The sequence below is a fragment of the Mesoplodon mirus genome (assembly GCF_964341445.2).
Source record: "Mesoplodon mirus genome assembly, chromosome: 3".
Taxonomy (NCBI): Eukaryota; Metazoa; Chordata; class Mammalia; order Artiodactyla; family Ziphiidae; genus Mesoplodon; species Mesoplodon mirus.
Genome location: NC_138978.1, coordinates 95,090,553 through 95,110,994, shown reverse-complemented (window position 1 = coordinate 95,110,994; position 20,442 = coordinate 95,090,553). Strand labels below are relative to the sequence as shown.

The following is a 20,442-nucleotide window of genomic DNA, read 5'->3' as shown; positions in this document are numbered from 1 at the left end:
TGAGAACTTTTTTTTTTTTTTTTTTTTTGCAGTATGTGGGCTTCTCACTGTTGTGGCCTCTCCCGTTGCGGAGCACAGGCTCCGGACGCGCAGGCTCAGCAGCCATGGCTCACGGGCTCAGCCGCTCCACGGCATGTGGGATCTTCCCAGACTGGGGCACGAACCCACGTCCCCTGCATCAGCAGGCGGACTCTCAACCACTGCGCCACCAGGGAAGCCCCAGTGAGAACTTTTCATTTTAGATATTTAATTTATCATCTCTGGAAGTTCCATTTCATTCTTTTTTTATATCTTCCATTTTTCTCATACTTTTAATTTCCATACATCCTTGTTCATAGTTACAATACTTTTAACATGTGCATCCTTATTCTATCATTTGTATCATCTCTGGATCAGTTTCTGTTGAGTGATTTTTCTTAGTATGACTCATGTTTTCCTACTTGTCATTTCTAATAATTTTTAAAAATATTTATTTTATTTATTTATTTTTGGCTGCTTTGGGTCTTAGTTGTGGCACACGGGATCTTCGTTGCGGTGCACGGGCTCTCTAATTGAGGTGTGTGGGTTCAGTAGTTGTGGCACATGGGCTTAGTTGCCCCATGGCATGAGATCTTAGTTCCCCGACCAGGGATCAAACCCGCATCCCCTGCATTGGAAGGCAGATTCTTGACCACTGGACCACCAGGGAAGTCCCTCTAATAATTTCTGATAGGATGTGGAACATTGTTAATGTTACTTTGTTGATTATCTAGATTTTGTTATCTTCCTTTAAAGGGTGGCAGTTATTTAAGTTACTTGTCGATCCCCTGGTCCTTTTTGAGTTTTGTTTTTCTCTTTTTTCCTTTAGCTTTACTAGGATGCATTTAAAGTAGCTTTTACTCAAGGGATAGTTCAGCTGTGTTACGAAGCTCCCCACAGAATGCCCTAAATGATTACCAAGGACTGTCCACTTTGTCTCCATGATTATGAACCTTGGAAATTGTTCAGCTTGAAACTCCCATTTTTATTTGCCCAGCATTGTGGAATTTTACCCTATGCATGTTCCTAGTACTCAGCAAAAACTCAAGGGGATTCATGTGTAGATTTCTGTGGCTTGTGCTCTTTATAGCTCCCTTTTCTTCAGAATTCTGCCTTGCAGCCTCCAGGCACCTCATCCTCCCTGAACTGATTTTAATCTCCTTCATTTAGCAATTATGTTCTTTCTCTGTACCTATAGTCAGGAAGTGCCTCTAATTAGAAAGCTGGGTCAGTTGTAGGGATCACACTTTTCTTAGAGATCACAGTTCTGTACTACCAGTTGTTCAGTTTTTGGGACCATTCTTTTTGTTTATTTTGTCTGGTTTTCTAATTATTGGTGGCTGGAAACTATATTATGTATTAATATCTTATACTCTAAATTTCTTCACTCTTGCATGTTTATTTTTCTATAAGGAATATGAAAATCAGCTTATCTCACTTTTTAAAAATCCTGTTTGTATTTAATGTGATCTGATATCTTTAGAATATTGAACCCTGATAGCCAAGGACAGCAGCATATACCTTTCTCATTTATAATTTTATCCTATTAAGCTAGTATCTCTCCCTATTTTATTATGATTTTTTTTTACCAAAAATAGATATTTCTTATCTTCTCATGCCTTTTTCTTTTTTTCTTTCTTTCTTTTTTTTTCTCTTTATACGAGTCGTCATACCTTTTTTCTTTGATTTATTAGTATGGTGACTTACATTTATAGACTTCCTAACATAGAACCCATTCCTGGTAAGAAACCCCCTCAGTCATAGTCATTATTACTTTAAATAAACTACTACACACTATATGCTTGATATTTTAGTTTGGACTTTTGTATAGATTCTTGGATTACTTTTGACTATTTCAGTATTCAATTCCTAGCACTCATTTAGAATCCTTAAATATGACAGGCTTTAAGTTCGTGAAAAGAATTCTCAGAATGTATGAGGTAAATGCATCATTGTGGTACTTGGTTACTTTTAGCATCAATAACATTTAAATGTATTAGTGTTCATGTTTTTGTTTCAAAATAATTAAGATAATTTGTGCTGTTTATCTTGCTGATATGACAGGAACTTTTTTGTCAAGGAGAAATAGGATTTTTAAATTAAATCTTCTCAATAAAATGTGCTTGTGTTATAAAATATAGGTTGAACTTCTGTGGTCTATATTCATCAGAGAAAAAATTTAACCACCTATCTCCATATAGAACTGTCTCAGTTCTCACTAATTCAGTTACATGTTTTCCCTCTTCACAGGTCCACTTTAACTTGCAGTTTACAAAACCAAGTACATCACTAGGAGATGTTCAATCAGGAACAACTGTTAGTATGCCTTGCTCAACTGATAAGGAAAAGTAAGCTCTTGACATAAAATTTAATGTTTGTAACTTTGGAGGTCAGGGAGTTTTTATCAGTGTTTGAAAGCTATTATGACCACTTATTTATGTAACGTTTTAAGTTGCTGATCAGTGGGACTTGACTTAGTCCCTTTTAGCTATAAGAAAGAGGTTTATCATATTTTTTAAAACTGTAGGATAGACATATAGTAAAATTTAATTTTTTAAAAGGGATTTTCCTACATAACTGAAGAACACCCTTTCATATATTCTCGGGCAAATAGATAGAAATCTTTTAAATTCCTCAGAGTTGGCTGTTTTGCTTTTGTTTTCCTGTATGGCTGTGTCTGTCGCTAGAAGCTCTTTGTTTTTCCTGAATAATTGCTTCCAGTGTAAAGTAAACTGAGAAATCAGCTGGTTAAACTGTTAGAATTCTGGGGTAAATAAGAGTAAAAGGGTTTGTGAAGTTACCCCCTAGCCAAGCTAACATAAATAAGCTTTAGTGCCAATTTGTGACTTCTGTTTTGCCTACTCAGAGATTCTTTGCCAGTTTTTTTAGATCTTAAGCAGGTTTTATGTACTGAAGTTTGCTGAATCAGTGAGTTGTAGCTAGAGTAAACAACTTATAGATGCAAACTTGTCTCTCTGGGTAGTCTTTGTTTGTAATACTGTTTTCTTATTGTGCCTTTATTTATTTAAAATGTAATCGCTTTAAGGCCTCTCTGCTGGCACTCATTATCATGAGCTATCACCCTCCCCAATATATTGCAAACTAAAAAATTACTGTCATGGCTCAAAGAGGCTTCTTATTCCAGCTCTCTTCACTCATTGGCTCCTCTAAAATTAGTACCAAGATGAGTATTAAAATAGTTAATGTTTATGAGCCTCTGTTTTTTAAAAGTGAGAATTCTTTGAAGTCCTGAAATGTATGTGCTTGTTATATTTAAGCTCACATTTGTTAAAGTGGCAGAGCACCTAGAATTCCTATTAATGGTAGAACACCGTGATGTTTGTATGTTTAACTCCATCATACACACTAAGAACAATTTTACTTACAGATCATATTTGTGGTACAAAATCAAACATAATCGTGTGTCCATAAAATTGGGACTGTTCAGCTATTTTGAGATTTTTGTTTAGAATTGGTTTGTTTTGTTGTCAGCTAGTAATAAGTGGCAAAGGTTAAAGAAAAAATTTTAAATTGGAAAAAACACCTATTCACCCACTTTATTCTTTTCTGAAAATTGGGAGAAGACCATCATTTAATTTTAAAGATAAAATGTCATTGTTTTGCAAGAGCCCTGAACTTCTTCTTGGCAAGTGTACTAATACAGAAACTGTTAATACTGGACAGATTTAGAAAGAAGGAATATCGTGGTTGAAAGAGGAAAAATACAACTATAGAAATATCCCCTTTGTTTTTTCAAAATTTCATATTTGTATTCATCCAACCAGAATTCATTACTGTACAATGTGTATTAATGTTTAATAATGACAACTTTGAAGCATAACAAAATTTTGAGGAGCTTTTGGTCAAAGGAAAAAGATAACTTACTCTTTACTGGGAAGAAGTATACTTTGGCTTATGAATAGATAAATTATTTGCTTAAGAACCCAGTGAAAAATGGGATTTGTTTTGAACAAAGCCATAAACATAAGTTATATTATTGTATACATAGTATACGTATGTATATAAACATTCAGACTTTACTGAAGAGAAAGTAAGACTTTGTTAAAATAAGTAAATAATTACTATTTTCCTTTCAAGTGGTGAAAATTTAGGGCTGGAATCCAAATATCTGAAGAAAAGGGAAGACAGCATTCCTTTACGTGGGCTCAACCAAAATCTATTTAATAATCCAGGTGAGAAGACATTTCTGAAATGGATTGTACACTGTGGTTTAATTAACTGTATTATATAAAGACTTACGTGAATGCAGATAACCTTTTTTTGTCCTCATTTGCAGACCATCAAAAAGACGGCACTTTAGGAGCATTACAGACATCTTCCAAACCCGTAGTGCTCCCTTCTACATCTTCAGCATATTTCCCTGGGCAGCTACCAAACAGTTAATCCTAGTGTCGTCTTTTACTTTTATTGAAATTTTAGAAATTCAGCGTGGTTTTAATATAGAAACAGCACAGATCAAATTCTGAATAAGCAAGTTTCAAAGTTTACTTGAGCTACTGTGTTAGATTGTTTGGGTCCTTTAAGTACTGCTGTCGTTTATGCAGTTGAGGGGCAAATTTGTACTACGGAATGGGTGAAGATTCTTTTTAGTTTGGAACATGGTGTTTTATAGAATAATAGTATGAATTTTATTAAACTAATACTTAGAAATTCTCAGAAGTTCTAAGAAAAGAGTTGATCCTTGTAAGGGACATTCTAATCATATTCAATATCTCAGTTAATTAAAACCTCAGATATATATACTAGTATGAAACCAAAGAATGCTATCAATTCATTTTATCATTTTCATTAGTACAATAAAAGTTTTAAATTTGCCACCTGAGAATTTTAAGGGAAAATAATTATCTCTTGAGATATATTATTGATGACATTTACAGTAAAGGGAAAAGTCCTGAAATTACCTTAAATGAATAAATTCTTCATAGCTAGTAAATATTTTCCTTGAAACCTTTAAATTATCTTTTGAAAAAGTCTGTTAAGTAATTTTGATAAATTTATTGTACAGAAAATCTTGGACAGTCTAATTACGTGAACAGATTAGGTACAAAGTGCTTTTAGTCATTTGAGGTGCAGAGTTTATGGATTTTAATGCTTCCTGGAAGTCTACAGTCATCCAGTTTTTCTCCTTCATTTGGAGTTTTGTTTGTTATGCAGTTAAATCTGTATTAGTGGAATATTTGTTTTAAAAATTAGTACTTACACAAAATATTTACTGAGAGCATCATGAATATTCATTTTGCTTATATCAAAATGGGTTCATTTTCATGTTTATTAGTAAAGTAGGCAAAATGAATAATGTTAGAAGTTACAACTTTCTTCTCTTCCCTATAATTAAGTTTCAAATAAGAATTGTTCCTTTGGGAAAAATGAGGTAATTTAAAAAATTCACCCAGAATCACAGGGTTGCATTTTGTTTTCTTACTGACAACCATCCAGTAGAGTAGCATTCTCTTAAGAAAACTCTAAATCAATTTGTTTGCAGAGATTGCTAATGCTCATGTGATACTTAAAAAATATTTTCAAGGACCTTATTACACAGATGAGGAAAAGAGACATTTCAGGATACTGATGACATACTAATGTTATTGGCTTCCATGGTTAAGACCAAAAATATTTCTTAATTTTTTTATGAAGCCACAGTATTGAGTCTTTCCTTATGATACGTTTGAAACTGCTGGCAACCACAAGCTGTCTTAAACTAGGGATCTTATCTAAAAAATTTAATAACCGTTATTAGGTAGTCACTTTTTATATATATATTTTTGTCATTTCGATATACTATATTAGTAAGAATACTCAGTTATAATAACTTGAAAGCACTAATAATCTGGAAAGAAACTTTCTGGCAATATTGGAATCTTTCCTGTAAATAGTATGTAATATAAAACTTTGTGACAAGGGTTTGGATAGGATACATGACATACAGGTAGCTCTTTTTTTTTAAATATAGATACCCTTTTCCATATCTACACATGGAAAATTGGGAGAATTCCCAAAAGATATAGAGATCATTTTGATATCAAACTTGCTAAAGACTTTTTGGTATTAAATGTATATACACAGACTTTCGAGTGTGCTAATTATTTGCTCTACCTCTTAAACTTTTATTTGAAATTGTTTTGCTGTGTGCAGTTGTACATGTGTTAATAATCAAAATATCGCATTTAATGTATTTCTGTAGACTGTGAGCTTTGTTAATAAAGTATTAATATTTTGGGAATCTGACATGTAAACAGTATGTAAAAACAAACATAGGACTGACCTACAACACCTGTGCTTAGAAAATTAAGTACTTAGTTAATTTATGAACTAAGTTTTCATTTCTTTGCTTTTGTCTTCCTACAACAGTATTGAGGGAAATGAAATGGATTCAAAGGGAGAAGGTATAATGCTTTGATTTGTTACTGTAAAAATATAATAACTGGGCTTCCCTGGTGGCGCAGTGGTTGAGAGTCCGCCTGCCAATGCAGGGGACATGGGTTCATGCCCCGGTCCGGGAAGATCCCACATGCCGTGGAGCGGCTGGGCCCGTGAGCCATGGCTGCTGAGCCTGTGCATCTGGAGCCTGTGCTCCGCAACGGAAGAGGCCGCAACAGTGAGAGGTCCGCGTATCGCAAAAAAAAAAAAATATATATATATATAGTAACAAAGCCAAAACAGGCCTCATAAGGGAATCACAGATCAAGACTTTCTTTAAAAAAAAAATCATTAAAATATTTAATTTTATTAACAGACTATTTACATTTCTTTTAAGACCTTATTTAACCATAGTGAATGTTCCAAGTTTAAAAAGCATTAAGCAGTAACCACACATAAGATGAAAACAGTGTAAACTATACAATACTTTATGTACAATTTTTTACAAAGTAACACTTTTTTAAATAATATAACTGGACACAAAAATATACACTTTAGAGAAATTCACATCAGTAATTGTATAAAGCTCTCTTCTAGGGTCCTGAAAATTTAGGACAAACATTAGCTCTGTAAATAAAGTGTTACTGTGACAGTCCTGAAAGGCCACTATATATACTTATCTACATATAGATATCACATTGACATTTTCAAGGCTACCAGCTTTACTATATAATTTTTAGATTATGTATTCAAGTGTTGAGGTTCTTATGATTATGCAAACATTAAAAGAATAGTGGTATAAGTAGCTGGGGAACAAATACGAGCCAGCATTTAGATTTACAGGCTCCAAACACCCCAATTTAAATTCTAAATGGCTGATATTTTCTCATTTCAAAAACAGTAGTGAATGAATAATGTTTAAAATAAAATTACTACAAACAAGCTTGAAACATGATTCAGATTTAGTATAGTTTTCTTAAGAGTTTTGTTTTTTAAATGCAAACAGTTCATTTACCATTTCTTTACTTTAGTGCATCTGCATTAAGGCTTTGAATTATTTGACCCAAGATTTTACACTATTAAAATCTGACTCACAATTTTACAATGTTAAAATGAACAGTTCCACACTATACTACCTACTCTGTCTCACTGCGAGTCAGCATAAATAGTTAAAGCTCAACACCTGAAGGAAATGGTAGCAGAGACATTGCTAGTATCTAAGAAGTTACATATATAGTTTTTAATTTTAATTAAAGGATGTATAATAAAACAAAAAGCTTAGTGGCAAGAAACTGGTGCTAATAAACAAAAGGTTTCTTTTCAAAAGAAATTGTAACATCTTTGGAAAACTGTCCAGTTCTTTTCTTTAGTTCCCACGGAGTTCATGCAGATACATTTCTTAAGACAATCTTAAAGTACATTGTAGATGGAAATGGAATGTACGTCCAGAACTATAGGTGAAAACTAAGACCTGGGTGCTGATAGAAAAGTCTTCCTGATTTCGGTTGTCACACATTTGTGTCCTGGAGTAAAGGTTCTTTGGCCTCTCCTGGCGCTTGTGCACTATGAGGATGGCTGTGACTGCCACAGTGCTTTCTCCAACTGCTGGACCTTAAGCTTAAATTGGTATGTTCCGGAATAAACAAGGCAACAAGCAGAGCCAGCAGTACTGAACAGGCTCCAAAGAGGAAGGGGGGGCCAGGGATGATGGAATTCTGAGGAAGGAAAAGAGAATTAGGATTTTTGCAAAGACTTCTTTGTTCATAACAAGAAATTGCTTATCTTTTAGTAGTAACTGATTGCTGTGAATTCTAAGCCAATGACTCCTCTCTTCATTAAAGCCACAGTTAGAAAAAACATTCCCTTTTCAAGGGGAAAAGACACACTCACTGTCACATTCTCAACGTAAAATTCTGGGGGATAACAGCTGACCCAAGAAACAGCCAAAAGATTTTTTAAGAACAAATACATGCAAAAATATATTGTCATTTATAGCATAAAATCTGAACACATTCTATGAACCTTCACTTAATTTGTTAGTTCAAGAGGAAAACGGAGATCTCACAAGTAAAATCAAGTAGCATATAATATTAACTACAGTAACAGAATCAATTACCATTTTCTTTGTTAAAAATGTAACTATATTCTCTAGTGACTGAAAGTAAGGAAAACACAGATAATGTCGTTACCATGAGAAGAATCAAACAGACCTGTGTTTTAGCCCCAAATCACATTCATTCTTAGCAAAAACTTGCACTGCCAGTTTTACCTGTGTAGAGCCCACAGACAAACATTCTTTTTTATCTAAAAGTAGTCTTAACTGGTTAGGAGATTAGTGTAGAACTCTGCTAAATACAAGGAAACTAATGAGTTGTTTGTACTGGCTAAAATAATATGTTTCGCTGTTAATGTTTTCAGTTGAACAGAGGGGAGTATAGCGAGCAAGTGAACAAAGATGTTTACCAGCACCTAACTGACTCTTCTACAGAAGGCAGACCTGATACAGGGAAGCTCTAACATTCCAGAAGCCTCAGATGAAAGACAAACAGTAGTATGACAAATGGCTGTTACCTATGCCACTAGGTATACTAAGACAAACTAGAATACATAAATAATTTTTTAATTATCCAGGGAAGAAAAGAACACACAGCCAATTTTATAAAGAAGTACGTATATAGGAGGAAATAGTCCCTTAGGCTTTGGTTTTAAGTGTTTTTATTCAATCTAAGAATCTCAAATAAAAGCTTTAGTGACCAAAAAACATCACCTTTCAATCCAGCCAAATGAACTATATTTTTATAATTACCTGTTCAAAGTGGTGCTGTGGGCTTGTGTTTGTTCCCAAGTCTGTTCCTGTCATTGGCAGTTCTTTAAGTTCCACATGGAATATGTAGAAAATGAATCCATAAAGGGCTGGTCCCAGACCATTGCATAATCCTCTAATTCCTGTTATCATCCCTTGAACGACACCTGAATTGTTTAAACAAATTATTTAGCGTACCACTTATTTTTTCCTACCCTAGAACTGATACAAACATGAAGTCACTTATTCTAAAGGCAAAACTTTTATCAGACACCAGCAACTTACTGCAGTGGCATCAAAATTACTTAGAAGCTATAAGCTCTACAAAGTATAGTAAGCTATCTGATGCAAATGTAAGTTCAGGTCTAATGTAGAAACAAGGGGGCAGAAGCACTTCATTTCCTTTAAAAAAAAATCTCTTGGCTCAAAATCAGCATGAGCTAATAAGCACAGCTGTTAAAAACTCTGTCCCCAAGCAGCTACTTAAGACCCCAAATATAGCCCCTGTTTATAGAGTTTGATTTTTGTTTACCTCTGGGATCTTATCCCAAATTTAAAATGCAACTTGATTTGGACACAGGCCTTTCCTTATTTATAACTAAGTGACCTCCGCCACTCTTTTGTAATGCCCGTTTTTCCTTTTGACATAAACAGGCTTTTCAAAGAATTATTCCTCACTTATTAGTGTTTTAAGAATTAAGTGTTCCTGCCACAGAAGTGTAAGACAATAAAAATACATTTTCTATGTGTCTTTAGGTGACAAACATACAATGTTAATGAAAGGGTTATCTGCGTATCCCTGAGATGTCTAGCACATCATAGCATATTGTTTATGTAATAAATAAATGGTTAGTGAATATAAGGTGACTAACCTTCATCACTAAATTTTCTAGCAAAAGAACAGACAGGGCCACATATTCACAGTGAGAGACAAGGTTATCTACCTAAGGATAACACCCTAGAATCTGCTTTTCCTCTTTACAATGAAAGCAATTTATTTATTTAAAAAAAATTTTTATTGCAGTATAGCTGATTTACAATGTTGTTAGTTTCAGGTGTACAACAAAGTGAATCAGTTATACATATATCCACTCTTTTTTAGAGTCTTTTCCCATTTGGGCCATTACAGAGTATTGAGTACAATGAAAGCAATTTAAAATTCTCTACCCTGAAGATACGCTTATGTTTCTGAATTTAGGAAAGAGAACAGAGAATTAGAATATTCTGTATTTTTAAATAATTATCATTGGATCCTATCAACTCACCTTGCTGATCAGCATCAGCAGTTCGTGAGACAAGTGCACTGACAGCTGGAAAGGTAATGCTAGACATGGCTGCCACCGCCCCAGCAGCCCACATCATCCTGCAATCAAAAGCAGCAAAACAAAAATACATGTTATTATTGCTCTCCATTGTACCTGTCAAAGTCAAAATACATACTTAAAATCAAGTAAGAGAAATGGCTGTGGTACAGGAAAAAGGAGAACTATACTTGCTCTTCCTTCCTATGTGACTGGACAAGTCACTTAAAAGTCTAAGCCTGTTTACTCTTCTAGAAAGAAAAACAACCACTTATTCACAAGAATGCTGTGGGTTTCAATGTAGAATTGGGATATCTCATCTAAACTGTAAAGTGTGTTGGGTATTATTTCTGCAGGACTTGGGCGGGTGGGGAGAGAATGTTGAGAAACATCATTAAATGTTTCCAAACGTTCGCTAGTAGAATGGCAAGGTTCCCAGGGATCTGTGATTCAGTGTGAAGCAATCACTAATTTGATCTAAATGTTCTACTGGCTTGATGTTTAAAAGAAATGTTTTCGATAAATTGTGAGCACCTCTTTTGAAAGGCTAGACAGAAAAATAAAACATCCATCAAAACACACTCTTGGTGCTTACTCATATCCAAGTCCAAACAGAGATGATGTGTTCAGTTGAATGAAACACTACTGTACATTGTGGAGTTCAGTCCTGTAATACCTGAGCACAAAGGTGTGCATGCGCAACCTGACAGCAGCACTATTACCATTACCTCCCTGCAGGAAACCAGACTGGCAAGAAAAGCAGAGAGCTTTCCCAGCATAAAGCCGGGACCAAAACAACTGGACTTCTTGTTTGCCATCAGCAATGATCACTGGTGTTACTCAACTTTTTTTTCCTAACCTTGCTGCTTTGGGATTACATGTGTTTTTCTGACAAACTAAACTGGATTAAATGCTCATTAGAAATTGAAAAACTCCATCTCATTCAAAAACCCAACCCGTTGCTTAGATACAAAATGTCACTCCGCTATCCTCAAGCCACTATAGAATATACAAATACACAAGTGAGAAACCTGTGTTACACACACTGAGAGAAAAAAAAAAGCATATTAAGAGACAGATTAAAGTCTAAGCCTTAATTGAGAAGCAAATTAAGAAATATAAAAGTTTTGTCAGTTACATCTCAAGCTGAAAAAAACAAAAACATGGCAAACACCAAAATTAAGAAAATTAAAATATTTGTACCTACCAAGGTTCTGAACCGAAGCCATACCATGCCAGCTGCAATATTTGAAATCCCAGACCCAATAAAATGGTGTTCTTATTTCCAATTGACCTCATAAGTAAACTCAAGACTATGGTCTAGAAAATATGAAAAATCAAAGTGGCTTATTAGAATAGCATAAGCTTTTTAATACTGAAAAAAAAAAGAGCTATTTGGTGACCTATTTCTATCTATAATATAAAAGGACTATTACCACTTTTCTACATTTTGGCTTTTCAGCAACAATTGCCCTGAATATATTTGAGACCATTACTCCAGGTCATATAAGCAGATGAAAGGTGCCTCTGCTGACACAGATCCAGATTCAGGGGGAAAGTCAGAAAACTGAAAATAGAAAAGGTGAACTTCGTGTTCAGTACACTTCTACTGAGGACCACTTAAAATCAGAAATTGTAAACAGTAGGGTTGAAAGGTTCTAACTCATGGTTTAGAGATCCCTGTTATGGAATAGCTTAAAAAAAGTTTTTACAGGTCCAAGTTAATCCAAAACGCTTATTCTCCTGACTAAATAAAGCGGAAACAGTACAATTACTCATATATCCTTCACCTAAATTAACCTATTGCTGAAACCATGATGCTTTTATGAACAGTAGATCAGTTTAACAAGTATGACTTGGGAGTCGTGTAGGCTAATAACTAAGAACACAGCCTTGGGAAAAACAGCCGTAATCATCATTTTGGCTCTAACCATGTGACCCTGGGCAAGTCACTTCAGTCTGAAACTCAGTTTGGTCTCTTAAAAGACTGTGATAATAGTACTTACTTCAAAACTGTGTCATGTGAGTTAGATGAAATGATATACTTAGCATTGTGCCTGGCACATTTAATAAACAACATTATGAATTGGGCTTTCTTGCTTTTCTCTCAAAGTTAATAAAAATTCAGCAATCATTTGGGGACATTAGTATTAAACATACCCCTTAAGATAGCTATTAAGTCCATAGAGGAAGAAGTGAAAATAATTCAGGAAATCACTACTTGATGACTGGCTGATACTCTAAACTCAAAATTATCAAGTATAAGTTTAAAATTCTTTAAATTGAGACAATCATTTAAGAGTTTAATCAGGCTTAATCACAAATAAGCCAGCGGGAAGCAGATGAAGATCCTTTTAAGGATTCTTGAACAATTAACACTCATAGCTTTCCTCTCTGAGATTTTCCCTTAAATCGGGTGAGCGTGAGATTGAATTCCACAAAGCACAAAGCCCTGGAGTACATTCTTCAACAACCACAGCTATGAAAGGGAACTCACCCAGAGCGAGCACTCAGAGAAGAAAAACTTCCTGTGTATATGATACTCTAACTGGGACATCGATTCTCTCCCAAGGGCAAGGGCTTCCTTCTCATTTATCTTTGTATCCCCAGCACCTAGCATAAGTTCTTTTTAAAAAAAAAAAAAAATTTTAAAGAGAACAGAGAGAACCAAGAGAGAGAACCAAGTCGTAAAGGTTAAAATGACTTATGACTTAACCAAGATGACACAGCTAATTAACAGTTAACTGACATCAACTTTGGTCACTTGGTCAACAAATATTTGCCCAGTTCCTGCTGTATCCAATGGCTATTCTAGGTCTCAGGGCACTGACCCAGGTCAGAGTACTGGTCAGCAAAGAGATTACCTCCTAGTAGAGGGAAAATGGACGTAAGCATACTTATCAAACCAGATAATTCCAGGTTGTAGCTGCTCTAAGAAAATAAGACAGGGTAGTGTGATAGAGGTGCTGCTCCAACCAGGATGTGCAGGGAAGGCCCTTCTGAGGCGAGAGCTGAGTGAGGAGGAGGAGGTATGTGAGTATCTGGGCAAAGAGCGCCCGGCTGTGGGTGAAGCAAGCACAAAGCCCTGGGCTGGAGTGTGTTCAACAACATGGAGAACGGAAGAAACGGGGGCTACGTCGAGAGCCTAGATTTCATTCTGGTTGTGACAGGAAGGGAATATTAAACAAGAGAGCACTATGGCTCAATTCCCACTTTACAACAATTCCTCTGCCAAGTGGCAAACAAGCCGTAGGGAGACAAACATGGAAACAGACCAGATGGAGGCTACGGTCTTGGCTTAGGCTAGGCTCCTAGTAATGGAAATGGTGAGAAGTGCTTCAATTCAAAATACGTTTTGGAGAGAAGTGAAAGGAGATACCATCTGATGTGCCGGATGTGGGAGAAGGAGAAGAAAAGTAATCAAGAATGGCACCAAGGCTCCTGGCCCCAACAGCCAGGAGAGCGGTGATGCCACTGAACGAGATCAACAGCACTGGGTGGAAGGAAGCCAGGTCACAGTCACAGCCCTGTCAAGGGTGAGATGCCCAGCAGGTGTGTGACAGCACTGAGGAAATGTGTACAACTATCTCCATGCACTCGTGTAAACGTTAATATATTGAGTGCAAATGTTATGAACTCGTGCCTGCTAGTGCCACGGAAGTGATGGCGCCTATGGCAAACCAGAGAGCAAAGGCCCGAAGGGGACAGCAACCATGGGGCTTCCACTGAAGGTCACATTCATGTTACCACATCTCATTTGGTGGAGAAGCTGCATTTCCATATTTTCATATCACACCTCCCAATTTTTAAATGCTTACTACTACTTCTTAAAGTTTTAAAATCACTATGGGAAAAAACCAATGACCTCTAATTTAGCACCCGCTGGGCTGCAGGCACAGTGCAGGGTATTAGCGTGACCAAGACAAATATGATATAATTCTGACCTTGCAATCCTCTCAGAGCTCTACTAGAGCTCACAAAGCTACTGAGGCAAAAATAATAAACAGAGGTAAAAAGAGATACACCCAAGTTAATATGAGAACTCAGCGAAGGTATACTTAGGGGGTGAAAGGGGGATGCAGTAAGGACGGCAGGAACAAAGGCACAAGGGCAAGCAAGAAAACAGAGAGAGGCAGGCTCTGTGCTACTGGAGAGGAGAGTCAAAGACACTAGTCTTTCACTTAGAGGTCCACAGGGGAGAAGTCATTCTCAACTGTATACTTGCCATAAATGAGAGCATAAGCTAATGCTTCTTCCTTTGGGGCTATAAATTTTACTTGATATTTTAATTCATATAATGACATAAACTTAATTATCAATATTTACGTGCAGACTACATATGCCTATTCACCTGTTTTTGAAGTTCAACTAATTTTCTCACTTTGAGAAATGTGATTTTACATCTCAAAAACTATGCTTCTATGTAGGCCCCAAAAGCTGAATGGTCATTTAAGTGCTGTATTCCTTGTAGACCATGTTTCTGTTTACAGTATCTGCTGTGCTAGCAACGCTGGCTGGGTCGTGGCTCATTCCTTCTAGATTCACAGCCCTCATGACCCTGCTGCTGCAAGGCTCTTTCCAACGCAAACCCAACCATGCTCCCTCCTGGGTTCACATGTCTGCCCTCCTGGATTCTGAGCTCTTAGTGACTGTTTTCCATCCTGTATTCCTTTGTGCTTGATGCAATCTACTGAGCAGAGGGAAAACTTCCTCTAAAGCACCTTCAACTCATCATTCAAGCAGTCCACAGTGTGCCCAAATTTACTAGGTGCCTGCATGCTCACTTAAGTATGAAATGGAACTTAAGACCTTACAACTACTAACTTCTTAAGTGTCATTATAGTAAATGTTAGCCTGTTCTCTTTAAGATCTAAATCAAATAAAATAGTAGCAAATCTAATCTCAACAATATATGAAAAAGATAAGACATAATGATCAGGCTGGATTTATCTCAGGATTCAAGGTCAGTTTAACATTTGATAATTCATCAAGCTCTCGTCTTAGTACACTTCCCTTTGTGTTCAGAAAGGGGTTTTTTTTAAGCTTTTTTTTTTTTTTTTTTTTTGTGGTACACGGGCCTCTCACCGTTGTGGCCTCTCCCGTCACGGAGCACAGGCTGCAGACGCGCAGGCTCAGCGGCCATGGCTCACGGGCCCAGCCGCTCCGCAGCACGTGGGATCCCCCCGGACCGGGGCATGAACCCTAACCTATTTTTATATATGGGCAACAATATATTTTCCCCCAAAGCTAAAGAGCACATTTCTGAGGCCTTGGGGGAAGTATATTATACAGTTTAAATTTAAATTTGAAGTTTATCACTAAATCTACCAGAAATTCATAAATGATGAGATCTGCAGAAGCAATCCTACCTCCAAGATGGTGAAACATCCAAGAGTACTATTAAATGGACTTTACTTTCCATTTTAAGAGTAGAATAAAACAGAAAAAGCTGCAACCTAGTAGATTGGATCTAAGGTGGGAAAGAGTGTTACCGTAGATCATTTACAGAGTCTGGAAAAAACAAAGCCCAACAGAAAGAAATGGGAGGGGTTTTTTTTCACAGAAAGGAGAAAGAGTGGAACTGAGATAGTTTGAAGGCCAGATGAAATATCTCCTAAGAAAATCCAGATTCTTGCGTTGATTAATATCTTATTCATCAAACAACCACCAGCTACCAACTGGGTTTCCAAGATAAAAATACTTTCACGTCACTTCTCTGCTCAAAACCCTCCTATCTTCTTGTCAAGTCTTATGATGACCCAGAAGGCCGCACACGATCTGGTCCCTCTCCACCTCTCAGAATTCATCTTCTGACACTCTCTCCCTTGTTCACTCCACCAGAACCATACTGTCCCCTGGCTCTTTCTTACACATGCCAGGAATTGTCTTTCAGAGTTGTAGTTCTGTTCTGGCATATTCCAGTGGATTGTTCCTCCAGGTATTCCAGGGGATTGTTCCTCATTCCTTTGGGTCTCTGCTCAAATGTCACTTGTATCAGCAAAGCCTTCCCGACCCTCCCAAATAAAATAACACCCTGCCCCCAGCCACGCTCTACAACCCTTGTGCCCTTTTTCTCTATAGTTTTCATTACACCTGATATGTTTACACTGACATGCTTACTCATTCTCTTATCCCACAAGAATGCAAACTTTACAATAGCAGGGATCATGAGCGCTTGACACATGATAGGTATTCAATAAATATTTACTGAATGAATGAATCAACAGTAGAACAAGACTAACGTAAAATTTCTGATTTTATGCAGGTGAATACTCTAGTGTAAATCAATAAACTGTCTTTCTGGTTTACACATCGTATGATGATTAGTACGTGTCAGTCCCCCAAATCTAATCAATACTAACTATACTAACAGAATTATGTTTCCGAACCTTCGAACATCTCTCCCTCTAATGAAAAAGAAACTCACCTGTGCAATAATGGAAAGAATGCCAAGGACTGCTATAAATGCTGCAACACTTTCTGGTGAAAATTTCATTATCTAGAAGGTTTCCAGAAAAAGTAACATTAATAAAATAAGCACAACAAATACCATACTAATGCAACTACTTGTATATTAACATTAAATCGACCAGAAAAAGAAAATGCAATTCATTTATAACCAAAGAACTCCTCAGAGGAAGAATCTGGCTTTCACTGAGGACCAAAATTATAATAAGTGTTAGATACTGAAAATAATAGCTACGTAACTTAGATTAAGTAAATCTAAATCCCGTAATTTCGATTTCCTAAATAGGAGACCGCTATCAAGCATTCAAAATCCATTTTACAAATAAATATTGCACCATTTTGTGCTTTTTACAAGTACTGATAAAGGCTTAATCTCTGCCTAGTAAGATTAGTGTCAAGGAGAAAAGAACTAATGCTCTTATTTTGGCTAGCTGCTTTACAAATATATGCTCTAAATCACAAAGAGACTGGAGCAGGTGAATGGATTAAAGCATCCCATCACCTGTATAAGCAACACATAAACAAGCTCAAATGACACACTTTGACAGGAAAATCATCTCTTTTTGCCTAAGCCAAAAGTCTTCATAGAAATGCATAAGGAACATCAGCCACACTAAACAGGAGGTTAATTCTAGTGAGCCATTATTTTAAAAATGATAGTCATTTCTAAAAGTCTCTGCTCTTAAAGTTCTCTCAAGATTAAATATTTTGTATTAAGGCACTAAACAATGAAAGAAAAGTCCACCTTCATAGAACAGAATTTTACCTGTCTGAGGTATAAAAAAAAGCTGGAATATTGGCCTGCCTCCGGTAAGTAGGAGAGAAACACCGTAATGCAGATCAGCAGCACTATGGAGTCCTGGCCCACTTTCTTTAAGGACTAGAACAAGAGAGAAAGCAACACAAGGCTTTATATCAAAACACTGAACTACTCTTAAGAACATGCAGAGATATCTTCTGGCAGTGTACATACAGATACCTAGTTGTCTTTTTTTTCCCCAGTTTATTCTCATCCTCCCCAAAAGTATTCTGAAAAGTATTTCAAAATATTTTTTAAAAATCCATCACGATGTTTTCCCCAAAGAAACATCCACAACAAAACATTAATGCTGTGCTGAATCACACATTCATTTTTTTGCCAAAGTGAATGAAAAAGCATAAACTTACTGCAAAGGGGTCAGCCTGTTCCCAGGAAATGGGTGCTCCCCATGATGCGGGCCGCATCTTCTCAGGTAATGACTCCGGCACAGCAACAAGGATAAAACAAATATCTAGCAGAGCTATCGCTGTAGCCAGGACCACCACCAAGCTGTCCCCATACACTCGCCCAAGATAAGCGCCAATTGCAGGGCTGGTTACCAAACTTGCAGCAAATGTTGCCGAAACCTGAAACAAACCAAGATCAATAGAAAGAGATTAGGCAGGACATCTGGCTCCTTTACTTCCACACCACAGAGACTCTGACTTATGTCAGTCCTCCTGCTGCAGTCTCCCTTTCCTCCTCCTACCTGTGCCAGTTTTCTTATACTTTCTTCTTTTGCAGAAAGAGAAAAGAATTAGATTCTTAACTAAAAAATATGTAGGTGGCGCAGTGGTTGACAGTCCACCTGCCGATGCAGGGGACGCAGGTTCGTGCCCCGGTCCAGGAAGATCCCACATGCCGCGGAGCGGCTGGGCCCATGAGCCATGGCTGCTGAACCTGCGCGTCCGGAGCCTGTGCTCCGCAGCGGGAGAGGCCACAACAGTGAGAGGCCCACGTACCGCAAAAAAAAAAAAAAAAAATGTAATAACCTCTAAGATAGTGGCTTCAAACTTTCTTTTAAGCCTTGGAGCCCTCTGTTTAAATAAATCCTACTGACAAACTTGTAAGTAAAAACAGATTTAAGGGTTTCCCTGGTGGCGCAGTGGTTGAGAATCTGCCTGCTAATGCACGGGACACAGGTTCGAGCCCTGGTCTGGGAAGATCCCACAGGCGGAGCAACTAGGCCCGTGAGCCACAACTACTGAGCCTGCGTGTCTGGAGCCTGTGCTCCACAACAAGAGAGGCCGCGATAGTGAGAGGCCTGCGCACCGCGATGAAGAGTGGTCCCCGCTTGCCACAACTAGAGAAAGCCCTCACACAGAAACGAAGACCCAACACAGCCAAAAATAAATAAATAAATAAATAAATAAATTTATATATATTAAAAAAAATGCCAGCAGCACCTAATAACTTCCTCAATTAAAAAAAGATTTAAAAATAAAAAACTGTTTTAGTTGAAGAAGGGTTGGGGGCCTGGATTACCATCCAAATACCCACCCCACCCCGACTGCCAGGCATGCTGGCCCCTGGGGTGCCTCCATAATCCCACAGTGCTCTGTGAAAGGAGTCTATAACAATACTCTAAGGAAATCCAATGCCACTGTGACTTTTCCCCCAATATTAAAGTTAAAATTAAAATTAAAATTAAAATTAAATGAATGTTTACTTTGATACATATTTAAAGCTGGCTGAAATAAAGCTTAAGGACTTTAAAGTTTATCTTGTCAGCAGTAATAGTGTTAAGCCGAAGCACAAATCTGAACTTGGTCATCACTAGGTGGCAGGGTCAGGAAGAACGAGATCATCGATCCTTGGCATTGAGCCCATCTGTAACCATGTCTCTCTAACATCCTGAGGGAGCCCATACAAGTCTGGTGAAGATGCAGATTAAAGTAGAGAAAACAGGGGGAGAAAAACTGTTAATCCCAGAAATATCTGGCCTACTGGACAAAGTGGCCTGCAGATCAACAACAGATGTGACAACAGGTAACACCTGATAGAGACCACACTCTTCAGAGGATAATTAGAAATTAATGTTATAGGTGCATGAGCTTCTGCTCCCTACTCTGTGCTTTATTCTGTTTGTATGCTCTTTCTGACTTTTGCATGGAGGATTTAAACTTCACAGGAGTGCTTATTTACACAAGCACTTATTTGACAAGTACATAAAATTCTAATAACTATAAACATCTAGCTATCAACCCAAATGTTCATCAACTAGTGAATGGAGAAACAAAATGTGGTATATCCTGTACAGTGGAATACTACACAGCAGTAAAAAGGAACTATTGATATGTGTATCAGCATAGATAAACCTCCTAAGATTATGCTAAGTGCAGACACAAAAGACTACATTTTGCATTATTTCATTTATATGAAATTTCTATTGAAAGCAAAACTACAGAGACAGAAGGTAGACTGGTGATTGCCTGGGGTCAGAGGTAAAGTGGAGACGGATGGCAGATGGGCCCAAGGGAACTTTTTGGGCTGATGGAAATGTTCTAAAACTGTATTGTGGTCGTATTTTGTTACAGTAGCTCTAGAAATTCATTACAGTGGGCTGTGGTCTCAGAGGGACCTGGGTTATGAGCAGAGCTCTGGCACTGGAGTTGGGAAAGGGGCAATGGTTCTCACTGTATGGGTCAGTGAGGTATGTGGGAATAGGAGAGAGC

At 37.2% G+C, this 20,442-nt stretch overlaps 2 protein-coding genes across 5 annotated transcripts in view; one reads left to right on the top strand and one right to left on the bottom strand.

Annotated features, from left to right (window-relative positions):
- Positions 1-5,977, top strand: part of SASS6 (SAS-6 centriolar assembly protein) — a 60,810-nt gene extending 54,833 nt beyond the window's left edge. Inside the window, exons 15-17 of one of the 2 annotated variants that reach the window (XM_082614314.1) lie at positions 2,269-2,366; positions 4,117-4,211; positions 4,316-5,977. In XM_082614314.1, the coding sequence (XP_082470440.1) occupies positions 2,269-2,366; positions 4,117-4,211; positions 4,316-4,422 (300 nt within the window). In that variant the 3' untranslated portion in view covers positions 4,423-5,977. Of the gene's footprint in view, positions 1-2,268; positions 2,367-4,116; positions 4,212-4,288 lie in introns of both variants that reach the window. The other variant, XM_082614313.1, reaches the window with a different exon arrangement.
- Positions 5,978-6,120: 143 nt separating this feature from the next.
- The window catches only part of MFSD14A (major facilitator superfamily domain containing 14A), a 46,660-nt gene continuing 32,338 nt past the window's right edge, over positions 6,121-20,442 (bottom strand). For 2 of the 3 annotated variants that reach the window (XM_082614319.1, XM_082614318.1), the window contains exons 6-12: positions 18,136-18,354; positions 17,735-17,848; positions 16,928-16,999; positions 11,708-11,820; positions 10,465-10,562; positions 9,203-9,366; positions 6,121-8,111 (exon numbers count right to left, since the gene is read on the bottom strand). In XM_082614319.1, coding sequence (XP_082470445.1) covers positions 7,905-8,111; positions 9,203-9,366; positions 10,465-10,562; positions 11,708-11,820; positions 16,928-16,999; positions 17,735-17,848; positions 18,136-18,354 — 987 coding nt within the window. In that variant the 3' untranslated portion in view covers positions 6,121-7,904. The remainder of the gene's footprint in view (positions 8,112-9,202; positions 9,367-10,464; positions 10,563-11,707; positions 11,821-16,927; positions 17,000-17,734; positions 17,849-18,135; positions 18,355-20,442) is intronic. The other variant, XM_082614320.1, reaches the window with a different exon arrangement.